Below are 12,669 nucleotides of genomic sequence, written 5' to 3'. Positions count from 1 at the left end.
CTGAAGGGATGTTGCCACAGATGAAAGGAAAGTTGACAATTCTGATTGAAAAGTCATCACGTTTGTCATAAAGTTTGGTCAATAGTTTTCCTTTACCATCGATTTCTAAATGTAGGTCAAGATATGAGGCTGAATTCACAATGTCTGTAGTATCCTTTATCTCAAGTTCTTTTGGGTGGATGCAGTTAACCCATTTAACCAAAACGGAAAGTGTCATCTATATTCATCTATCATGTGTCGATGTTTATGCATATATGTATTTGACTAAAAACGTATACCTGCATTACTTCACGGGAAGACGAACTATTTAGACATTTTTTCAACGTCGTTATCAAGCGTAAACAAAATTAAAAAGCAAAAAACTTGACTTATCAACTAACAACTTTTGTCTCATTTGTTTTTCCCAAAAAGAATATACCATTACATAATAACAATGACACTTTATAAATTTACGCCAAATTTCAGTAAGAAAAGTTAAACGACATTAGTAAAGTGCCAATCAAAATCGGAAATCCAAAGAAGGTAAATAAACAGACAATACTGCATTCGAGAGCATAAGAACTATAGGAACAAACAACTAGAAAGACAAATCATTAAAAACAGACAAGCAGCACGAATTCTAACGAAAACTTCAGATGAGCAGTGTGTTTTCAGCAATCTTATATCATCATGTAAATGTAAAAAAACAAGTCTGTTTAAAGAACTTAAGAAATTGATGATTGTTTCATATTGAATAAGGGTGACAACACAATTACCGAATACTAATCCGATCCTTAATCAAAACAAGTCCAAAATAAATCTAGCAAAATACCTGCGGAGCAGCTGGTGCCGCAGTGAGTGAAACTCAAATCATTTGTGACCTGGACAGGGCCAATTCGACAGCTAAAACATTAGATATAATAACAACGACTCTTGTAACAAATCAACAAAAACGTTTATAATTCAAATTTTGAAAGAAATATTTAAATACTATAATACCAAATATATTGATATTACAAAATTTGATTTACAAACTTTTAACAGCTGTCAAAAAGGTATCCAGTCTTACCACGACACTTGTTGCTCCTGTTATTCTAGCTATAAATTGTGATACGTAACAGTATCGAAAGAGGTCCGCAATAATTGGTGCACAATTGGTCCCCATGGGAATTCCAATAACCTTTTGATAAACGATTTCGTTAGAGTGTACGCAAATGCTGTCTAATTGGAATACGAGTGCTGTTAGTATATTAAAAGAAGAGTCCGATGAACGAATTTATTAAATGACTATTTGATAAGATACAAGAATTTTTGTTTCATGTATTTATATGAAAGTGTAGTGTATAAAGTTGAAAAACCCAAACTTTGAACAAATTGAAAGCATGTGCTTATCAAGCACTTCAAGTGTGTTTTTAACACTCCAAAAATAGTTAATCCATTGTTGTCATAAGCTTTGTCACAGAAACTTATAACAAGTCTATTTGTGGTATTGAAAGTTCTAGTAAGTAAAATAGAAAGTTTAGTTGTACAGAAATGACTTTATAAGGTGATTTGTGATTTTGGTACTATGTGTATTGCAAGGAAATAATCCTTATAATTTTAGGAAATTAGAACTTTGTAATGCTTTGATGATTAATGTATAATTCGGGTTTAGACAAGTCTAACTACTAGGTTTGTGAATATCTTCGGCACCTAAGGTCCACCAGTAATGGCATCAACCCAGTGGTTATTAAATACAATAATACCAAACAAATTGATACTGCTATACACGCATTTCAAGGCGTAACCTTTAAAAAACGACTGTCCCCCGAAATCATGAATCATATACAATAATTTTATCATTGATCTTACATGAAATAAGGGAATAATGCTTATATTAATCTGTTGGCGCAGAAATTAATTTTCATATTTTGCATTTGATGATTTAGGTGTAAGTGGAAGAAGCTGATATCTAATTTTTCAAATCATAAATACAAACTTTATATAAAAAAATCGCAAAAGAAGAAACTGTAATATTTTGATGTTAATTGAAGTTAAAAAAAAACAGTTTTTGCAGTCTTGATTTTATCTTGTTATGACTTGACTACCCTACGCTTAGTCTAAAAAGTATATTTTTTTCACATCGTCAGCACAAAATCTATGTTAATTGAAGCAAGTAAAAATTTCAAATAAGAAAACGTGTATTATGTGCATATCGTCAAATAGCACTTACTGGTTATTCTGAGACGGATATTTTTAGCTTGTGGTCCTTTATTCACGATATCAATATAGTGACATTATTTGAAATGAGTCATACCTAATGAAAAAAATAGTATAACACTACATGAAAAATATTCGGAAAATTGTTTTTAAAAAACGGGATAAAACAGAAAGCCAGAAAACGATGATAATTCGTCGATACTGCAGCTTCCTCTATAAGATCCTCGTACAAGCCATACTGCTTCTCCTGCATTTAGACGAACAAATCCAAAATTCGGACTATTTCCGTCGTCCCGACCCCATGCAGTTACAATTGTATTTCCGTTTTTAACAAGGTTAATCCAACAAATGTAACTATTCTGGACACGAATCATAAAATAGAACCCATATATTCCAGATACTGGCGCTTTAAATACGCCAGTTATAGGATCGTACCCATTACCAATGTTGGATTTCATATTGCTCAATCGCAATCTCTGACCAACGCTTATACCTTGCAAATGAGTTGTAGTAATAGCCGTAAATGCCACGTGACTCTTATCAAAAACTACAAAATAAAGAATTAGAAAATGAAACAAATATTCACATAACTTTCAATCGATGAACATGTATCTATAAATTGTAGTGAAATGAAATTTAATAAAAAAAATATTTATGCAATCCATGGACAAATACCAGACATGGAAAACAGACATACACAACAAAGAACATAAAGTAAAGAAAAATCATACATGCAAAGTAGCAAAAGCAAATGAGCAACTCGGACCAGGAAATCAAAAGAAAGTATTCCAGGGACAAAGACCGGACTTTGAAAACAGACACACACGACAAAAACAGTAAGTAACTAAAATATTACATACAAAGTAAGAAAAGCAAATGAGCAAATTGGACTCCATTAAAAACTAGGAGCATGCACCGGAAGTCAAATCAGGGGTAGAGAAAAAGAGAAAGGAAAACTATGACACAATGAACAAATCAGTTTTCATAGTGCAGATGGATACCCAATAACGATTCACGAGGTCATGATGGCGACCATAAAACTTCTGTAGTGATGACTTTAATTTTGTAGCAACATAACACTGTTCTAGAAGTCTAATGTTAAGAGTCCTAGCGCGATACAAACAGTCTGCGCAGTTACGGAAAGCTCTGGCATAACGTACGAGTTGTGATATGAAAACTCCATACGCAGGTGCTGAAGGAATGTTGCCACAGATGGGAGGAACGTCCCTGAAACTAGGATTTCTTAACGATAGTACGTCATCTATATAGCGGAAACTAAGATTAAAGGATATAGCCAAATGATGTTTTTTCTAGTGTAGGAATAGGTCAGCAAGTAGAGGAGCACATTTTATCCCACTGGAATACCGACCGTTTGTGGAAAAAGGCGTCCACCACACTGGACAAATATGTTGTCGATCATAAATTCCAGCATGTTGAGAACATCTTTACAAAGTATGAGGAATCTCTACCAAACCAAAAATGCAGATGAAAACAATAGAAGTAAATAAAATAATGTTCTCCTACATTATTTGAAAACAATACTTTACCTTCTACTTTGTGAAGTCTTTCCTCTAGTAACCTATTGGTAATTTCGACATTGCCCGTTTTATTCTCTATAGAACCTGAAACCAATAAATGGTCTTAACAGATTATAATTACTCTTGTCGTTGCATGATATTACCTAAATGCTTGAATAGTTCTATAATAGAAGCCTATAATATTCTACGTTCCATTTTGGTATAAGCAATGGCAACGAACTTCAAAAGCATCTCTGAATATACTGACATTATAATTATTTGGTTTGTCAATTTGTTGAGTCTGATTAACCAATAATAAATGCACATGATAATGAAATAGTCCAACGAGAATTGTCTACATGTAAAAAGTATGTGAAAGTTGGTCAATACAAAAAAAATATACCAATTTTACTCTGCATTTCTTTAACAATTCCATCCTGAATCCTAAGAGTGTGCTGTATAGCATTGTTTTCATCTGACTTTACTGAAAATATATATCAATGCTTGTTGTTGTTAGAAAGTTATAAGATGCTTATATATTATATAAGATATGATTTTATTAGCTGGGTAACAGATTCCTGAATCAGGGGTATGAGGAAACACATCTTTAAAGGGCTCTTACCATTTTCCTTTTTAGATATCAGTCCTTGGTTGAAAAAATACCCAGTTTCTTCTAAAATAAGAAGGAATGATTGTTTTTTGTAAATTGTTCTTTGTGCTGATGTGACCGTTGATTTACCAATTATTAGCATGCAAATGCTTTTTAATCATCCCTGATATATTCACGCCACAAGGGAAAGGGGTTTAGAGCGTTGTAAAACGTAGTTTAAACACACAATTTCGCTTGAAATGCCTGTACATAGTCAGGACCTTTGCGTTGTTACCCTTATGTTCAAATCGGTTCCCTATCAGTCATCATTAAGGGATTTAAACAAGAGAAAACAGATGCATTACTTCCTGAAGCATTTTTTTTTATCTTTATATTTGTAAAAAGAATAACAAACTTGAATTATTTTGGGTTTGTTACATTAAATAAACATTTATTTACAGATAAATCGAAACATGTTCAAGGAGCTGTACATGTTTAGCTAATGAAAACTTAAAATGCATAGAAAATAGAACAGACATAGTGAATAAGGGTAACAACAAAAATGTCGAACATCGAAATACAAAAAACTTAAAAGATCAACATTGACATTAGGACAAAATCATTCAATTCTCTATCCAAGTATCGCACTGCAAGCGCAGCAGACAACCTGAAAATCGTGGACAAACATCATAAATGCATTAAGGCAAAGAAAAATTCGAATACGTGTAGCACAGATGAAAACCCTAAATACACATGTAATATATTTGTAAAAAAGTTATTAAAAGTTTTAAGACCAAACGTTAATGTACAAATAAATTTAAAAAAAAACACTACTCTTACAATGAAATAACCAATGGATGTAAAAAAAATAAGAAAAATGAAGTTTATGGAGTTTATTATTGCTATGTATTATAAATACCGCTTGAATTTTCTAACTGTGTGATACGATGTTCAAGAACAGCATTCCGTTGTAAACACTTTTCTGTGTTGTTCTGCAGTACAACTAAAACCAAAGTGATGAGCATTTTACATCAAACTTTATATTTTGAATATCGTTGATAACTACCACCATGAATAATAAGCAATAAAAGAAAGAATAATCTAGAAAATTGTGCATGTAAGTTAGTATTGTATTAAATGAATTGTTAAGTCCTTGCTTAAAAAAATGCTTTAATATCAGAATGATAAATGAAAACTGTTTTATACGTATATTTGTGGTTTCCAAACATATTTACTATTATTCAAACAAGTTTCCATTATGTTAAAAGATCATATGCTAAACCAATGGCGGCTCCGGGGGTGGTTATGCAGAGGGCAGGCACCCCTTCTGTCATTTCCATGTGCTATTATTTACCATTTCTAAGAAATATCAGCCAACAGTGGGGTCCGCCAAAATGTGAACCTTTCTTCATTGGCTAACTTAATTGGCATCTATTGAAAGCCTTAGTTTTATTTAGGAAATTCAGATAATCAAAGACAAACTTCCAAACGTCGTTTGTTTGTTTATATACTATAGTTTGCTTAATAACGCGAAACTTTGCATTATAACGCAATTAAATGAAGGAAAACAGTTGGGTATGACACGCCAATAGCTCCAGTACGATACTTCCAATTAACATTTAACTATCATTAGTGGAAAAATGCTTTACCAGAACCAGAGGGTAAACATGCATAATCATGCTTCATTACTATTCTTTTTCAAAAGGAGCAACGTTCAAACTTACAGCACAAATAATTTTATTCCTCGAAACGGACAAAAGGTAAGTTAATTGTTTTCAACATACCAATAGTGTCTTGCATATACTGGAACATGCTGTTTTTCTCTGTTTCCCAATTACTTATGACAGATATATTCGCCTCTAGTTGGTCTAGTGGTTTAAAATAAGATGAATTGCATTGAAGTTGAACTGACACCTTAATGTTTTGCCAGAATTAATTTAGGTTAAAAAGTAGAAAGAATGCAATATTCATTTAAATATTTAAGCATAAAAATAGAAGATTTGGTACGATTAACAATGAGACAGTCTTCCACCAAAAAGACAAGCAACGAACAATTAAACTTCTACAGATCATCACACGGTCTTCATTGATGGACAAATCTATACTATAAAGCAAGTTGTAAAAGGCCCAAAAATGAATGAAGTTAAACTATTCATTAAAGACGGAAATCGAACTAATCTATAGAAAAACGTAAAACTTTAAACAATGAACATAAAAACAACGACAACAAATAAACTACAGGTTCCTGGTTTTGAACAGGCATATAAGGTATGTGGTGTGGTCAACTATATTTGTGAGTGCTCAATTCTTCCCTTAAGTTTTTAACTTACTTTTGTTACTTTGAATGCATTTTTCAGTTACTTTATGTTATTTGCTGTGTTTGTCTGTTTCCATGTCTGTCCCTGGATAACATTCTTTTGACTTCCACAAGAATCTTGGTTCCCTTGATTACTTTTTCTTAACTTGGACAGTAGTGGGAAAATACAACAATAACACCAACTATAAAAATCCGATGAATTCGGATTTAACTATTGGAATCAATAAAGAATAAAACCACTTTAACAAATAGGACAAAAGACAATAAGCTATATCTATTACGAAAGAGTATTCGCTTTTTCAGGTCCCCGAGGGTGTTCACCAACTCAGTGGTCAGACTTGTCTGACCCCAAATAATATCATATTTTATCTACCCTATTTATGAAATCTTGCAGTATTCCAAATTTAAAAATACGTAAAACACACTTCATTACTTGCATTGCATATGGTAGAACCTCTCGGTGATGGATTTGGCTTACTCTATCGATAGATTTGGTTATGTGTACATCTTGTATACAACTAATATTTTGATTATGATCTTCCTACACATTTGATTTTAATGCTGCTGGTGAGAGGTTACTCATTTACACACGTGTACAGCATATCAAAATTTACAATGTATAAAACTGGTATTTTTGTATTCAGTACGCTAGTATCAAAGCAACTGATAAGCACAGGGTATTTACTCCTCCAAAAATATCAATACAAATACATCCGACAGGATTTAGTGAAAACATATCATATAATGTCTAAGTAAAACAAATTCAGACTGGTCTCTTTGTTCAAAGAAGAAGTATTAGTAACAACTGCACAAAAAGAGTCATACACATCGTAAAAGAAAAAGACACTGAAAGGGACACATGAAAACGAACACCATCGACCCTACATAAACCCGGCTTTTTCTCCAAAAGTCGAGTAAATACTGTTATATACTATGTTGACCTACACTTAGAAATCGATGGTAAAGAAAAACTGTTGACCAAATTTTACAACAAACGTAATGACTTTTCATTCAGAATTGTCAACTTTCCTTTCATCTGTGGCAACATTCCATCAGCACCTGCGTATGGAATGTTCATATCACAACTCATACGTTATATTAGAGCTTGCCGAAACTACGCAGACTTTTTGTATTGCGCTAGAATTCTAATAAATAGGCTTCTGGAACAGGGTTACAATATTAAAGTCATCACTACAAAAATTTTATGGTCGTCATCATGAACTCGTGGATCGTTCCGGTGTATCAATCTGCGCCATAAAACTGTCATAGTTTTCCTTTCCTCTTTCGTCTACCCCGGACTTGACTTTTTATAAGCAACTCGGCGGGTATTTCTAGAAGAACAGAGGACGCTTACCTTACCGGTACACCTGGTCCATGCTCCCATTGTTTAGTGGAGTCCGAATTGCTCATTTGCTTATTAGTTACTTTATGTAATTGTTGTGTTTGTCTGTTTCCACGTCTGGTCTATGTCCCTTGATTACATTGTTTTGATTACCGCTATGATCTTGGTTCCCTTGATTACTATTTTATTAATACATATTGCTGTTAAACTTTTGAAAATCATTTTGTCAGTAAACTAAACGAGCAAAATAGTTAATCTTTATAAAATATATTTTTGTAAGTTTTCTGGATGCTTTCAAATAATAAAATGTTTACCCATAGACTACTCGCTCACAATGTAAAAACAATGTTATAATAGTTTATAATAGCGAAAGTTCAAACCTATCCTATCCATGTTTTGATTATGTGTAACTTGGTTGTGAACAGTAGTTGTATCAGTCGGTGTAACTTGGTTGTGAACAGTAGTTGTATCGATCTGTGTAACTTGGTTTTGGCCAATACTTGTATCGATCTGTTTAGCATGGATTTTAGCTTCTAGTGTATCTACAAGATTGCAAAAAGCTACAAAACTTCTAAATATCTAAGGATGACTTATAGAATTGTCTTAATCAAACTAGAGTTTGACTCGTTTCTGCAACTGTGAAGATTTTATATTCAATGAAATGAAACGCTCAAATACATAGTGCAGATGATGAAACTATTTTATTTATGTTATGAATCAGCTTTAAAATAATCCAAAGTCTTTCATAGTCATGAAAAAAAGCAAAATCCTTGATACTAACTGTTTATCTAATGAAACTTTATTAAATGTCTATTATTATTTCTGAACCGAAATACAATATTCACATAAACAACAAGAAAATATGATATTTGACTTTATGACTTTGTTTAGTTGCAATTGTGTGCCGCCAATTTGTAGTGTTATATAATTAAACGTAATGAAAGCGGAAGCCAAAGTGCGCAAGGAAATCTGATTTAAATCACAATTTCCATCGGGCATGCCTGCACCAAGTCAGGACCTACTTTCCGGTTTAACCTTGATATTGCAATTCGTTATACGGACTTTCCTATTTGACTTTTCCTTTTGAATAATGACTAGTGTTTACTTCGGTACTTTTGTTATTACCCTTCATCTCTTGAAAATAAATGCCAGTAATGTTTAACGCGTCTAACAAAACATATGTAAGATATGTAATGTGCATGTTTCACACATGTGTAAAATATGTGTGCAAATACACGTTTAATATACGTTAATTATTATCTGAAAAAAAAGTATGTTGAACATGTGTTAAAACATATGATTTACATGTTGTGTGTAAATACCTATAGCTACAAGCACATGCTTGGAAATATTTTCTTCCTCTGTCTCTTTTTTATCAATTATTGCAACTTTTGTTTGTAGTTCACCTACAAAATAAAACTTTTTCTAAACAGTCATTTGAAGAAAGAGCAACCAAGGGAACAACGGTTATAGCGGTAATCAAAGAGTAATCAAGGGAACCAAGGTTATAGCGGTAATCAAAGAGTAATCAAGGGAACCAAGGTTATAGCGGTAATCAAAGAGTAACCAAGGGAACAACGGTTATAGCGGTAATCAAAGAGTAACCAAGGGAACAACGGTTATAGCGGTAATCAAAGAGTAATCAAGGGAACCAAGGTTAAAGCGGTAATCAAAGAGTAACCAAGGGAACAACGGTTATAGCGGTAATCAAAGAGTAACCAAGGGAACAACGGTTATAGCGGTAATCAAAGAGTAATCAAGGGAACCAAGGTTATAGCGGTAATCAAAGAGTAACCAAGGGAACAACGGTTATAGCGGTGATAGGTGCTTTTGAAGTATTTTCATGTATTGGTGGAAAAGTAACGAATAAAGGATTTTCTATTTTATTAAAGAGTAATCAAGGGAACCAAGGTTATAGCGGTAATCAAAAGAATGTTATCCAGGGACAAAGACCAGACATGGAAAACAGACATACACAACAAAGAACATAAAGTAACTAAAATCATACATACAAAGTAACAAAAGCAAAAATACACTTAGTTTTGGATTTCTGTTTAATATGTAGAAAAGTTATTTTAGTAGTTGTATACTCTATTGTACATTAATTGTAAAAATTGTTTTAAAAAATACGTAGAGTAGACTGTAAAACATCAAATAATACACGTAAGAAACAGCATTATATTTTATATTTTGTTTCTCATAACAAAAATCTATTCTTTAGAAATCAGATATTTATTCTACATTTTGGAACCCAATCTACCCCTGTTCCAACATACAAAAAAATTATATAATGCTAATAGAACGATTCCCATTCAGAAACAATGAAAAAATAAGTAAACACGACTTTAAGTCCCTCTCCTAGTATAGATGCCCATGTTTAATTCAAAACATATCTTTGAATAAATGACAACTATTTTGTCACGTACCTTGGCCTTTCAGTACTTGTTGTAAAATCATTTCGTCAAATGGTACTTGTTTACTATTTCCACCATTTCCTAGAGTAAAACATGTCGTTAACGTTTGTAACTATAAAAATGAATTTCGTTTAACCCTGAATTATTTTTGTTTTACTTCATTTACCCCTTGTTGAGTATAGTTTCCATTGCATACTGAAATGAATTAATTTAGCATTTACCCGAAGAACTTGGTCAAGCAATAGTTTTGTAGCAATGTACTTTTGGTTTCTTGATAGATGTTTTCAGTTATTTAAATAAACCCTAAGACAGTTATATAATGTACAATGTTTTTACTGCTGTAAAAGTACTATTGTTCGTAGGGTACCAGTTTTTGTGATTTTTGCGGGTTGACCAAACCACGAAATTTGGTTCTCAAAGAAAAGGGGATTTCCCTTGACGTGTATATTGAAAACCTCAAAACCCTGAATTCAAGAATCCACGAACTTTCTTCGTATTTCTTCTCTGATTCACGAATAAAAGTACTTTCACAGAAATTGATTTCACGTATTTCTAAGAACAAAGATACAATTTGATATACAATTGATCGGCACTTAATAACACTGTAATGGAGATATGAAATTTAAATAGGTTCAATTTATACTTTCGTTTAATGCAACTAAAGAGTTTATATATACCATACCTTGATTGGTTCCCACATGTGAAATATCTAGTGAGCAACAAAAGCAGAAAAAGCTGCTGAATACAATTAGAAAGAAAGTCGTCATTTTGGATATCTGTTGATTTTTTAGAAAAGTAAGCTATAGTGTATTTGCACTTTGATACTACTTTTCTGTATGTACTCGATATATTATCTGTCACATACCATATGTTTTGGTAATAAATAAGATAAAGGACTCACCACAAGTGATACGCACTTGACTCTACTATCTTTGTATAAAAATAATGTGACTTTAATTTCTTAGTATCTGAACATGGAAAATCCTTTATTTTACTGACAATGTACACACAAAGTAAAGTTAATTGGCATCACGTTAGAATAATGTGCAGTCTGCGCATTAATTTTGTTTTGATTTAAGCAAGCCACTAAGGAGGTAAGGGATAAAAAGCATACAAATCTGGACTATAATAAAACCAAGTTGATTGAGAACTTTCAAGGATGGATGTATCTTAAATACAGGATGTACATGTGTCACGCCCGAATATATTTATACAGCTACGCTTAGGTGTCTCAAATATTTTCGGGTCGAAAAAAAAATGTAAACATATCAGGTAACACTGTAAAACAAAAAGTATACCCCTTGAAGATGGCACACTTTGAATAAAAAAGTATGGAAACACTGCAAAGATTTTCTGAGTCATCGCATGATATTTGGATAGCAAAAGAAAAAGCGTAAAACCAGTCGTACTAAATGACTCATTGTTTATTGTTGATAGGGATAGAATTCAGCTTGATCTCTAGTTTGGTAATTACATGTACATGTACCTTTTAGAAAATAGTTTGTTTTGACATAAAGTAGCTATCCGAAAAAAGATAAACGAAAAAGAAAATGCTCTTACAATTTACATTTCAATATTTATTATTTTGATAATAACATCACAATAAACCAAATATGAGCACAATAATAGAAGATGTATAAATCTTTAAATTTACTCGTGTCGCTGCGCTGCAAATTTGTGCAATAATCTATATGTGAAATCAGTTAAAGAGGTGTACCTATTTTACTCTGCATTTCTTGAATAGTTCCCACTTGACTCACTTGAAGAGTTCCTTTTTGTCCCACTTAAATAGTTACCAATTAACTCACTTGAAGAGTTCCCACTTGTCCCCTTTAAATAGTTACTAATTGACTCGCTTGAATATTATATATGGCATTATGTGAATCTGACTTAAAGAACTTGTTGCATTTACATGCTTATTTTGCACAATACAGTTAAAACTCACTCGACAACTGTCCGGTCTCATGTAGGAATCCATCCATTCTAGTTCAGATCCACAAACACCATACTGGCATTCAAGAAATTTTATCAAAATACTATGATCAACAGTATTGAACGCAGCAATTAAGTGTAGATCGATCATTGCGGTGATTTATGATGCTCCATTCCGTCGAGTATATCATTAAAAATCATTAGAAGGGCCGATTCACACGAATGGAATTGACGATAAGCTGATTGGTTTGTAGGAAGGTTTGTGTTCATCGAGTCTATCAAGGGCAGATTTTATCAATCACTTTTTACAAGAAAGACAGGTTGGTCGATAAATGGAGAATTTTAATTCAAGACCAGTTTTCTTTAAGAGGGGTTTTATA

The 12,669-nt window shown here is 32.6% G+C and overlaps 1 protein-coding gene across 4 annotated transcripts; it reads right to left on the bottom strand.

The window, feature by feature from the left end:
* Positions 1 to 1,241: 1,241 nt before the first annotated feature.
* LOC148603923 (uncharacterized) lies at positions 1,242 to 12,613 on the bottom strand. 4 transcript variants are annotated; one of them, XM_088551291.1, is made up of 9 exons: positions 12,303 to 12,613; positions 10,370 to 10,469; positions 9,266 to 9,349; positions 8,324 to 8,485; positions 6,069 to 6,152; positions 5,204 to 5,287; positions 4,099 to 4,179; positions 3,726 to 3,800; positions 1,242 to 2,725 (listed from the first exon to the last, which is right to left on the bottom strand). In XM_088551291.1, exons 1-9 carry the CDS (start codon positions 12,438 to 12,440, stop codon positions 2,328 to 2,330), a joined length of 1,206 nt encoding a protein of 401 aa, XP_088407417.1. In that variant the 5' UTR covers positions 12,441 to 12,613; the 3' UTR covers positions 1,242 to 2,327. The 4 variants fall into 4 exon arrangements, with proteins under 4 accessions (XP_088407417.1, XP_088407420.1, XP_088407418.1 ...); XM_088551294.1 differs by having other exon boundaries at positions 10,370 to 10,438; XM_088551292.1 differs by lacking the exon at positions 12,303 to 12,613 and adding an exon at positions 11,040 to 12,288 and having other exon boundaries at positions 10,370 to 10,438.
* Between the last annotated feature and the right edge of the window lie 56 nt (positions 12,614 to 12,669).

The sequence above is a fragment of the Perna viridis genome, chromosome 11, assembly GCF_037379345.1.
Source record: "Perna viridis isolate PV_CMFRI_1.1 ecotype Kerala chromosome 11, ASM3737934v1, whole genome shotgun sequence".
Taxonomy (NCBI): domain Eukaryota; kingdom Metazoa; phylum Mollusca; class Bivalvia; order Mytilida; family Mytilidae; genus Perna; species Perna viridis.
Note: the sequence above shows the minus strand (reverse complement) of the source record. Positions and strands in the feature narration are given on the sequence as shown.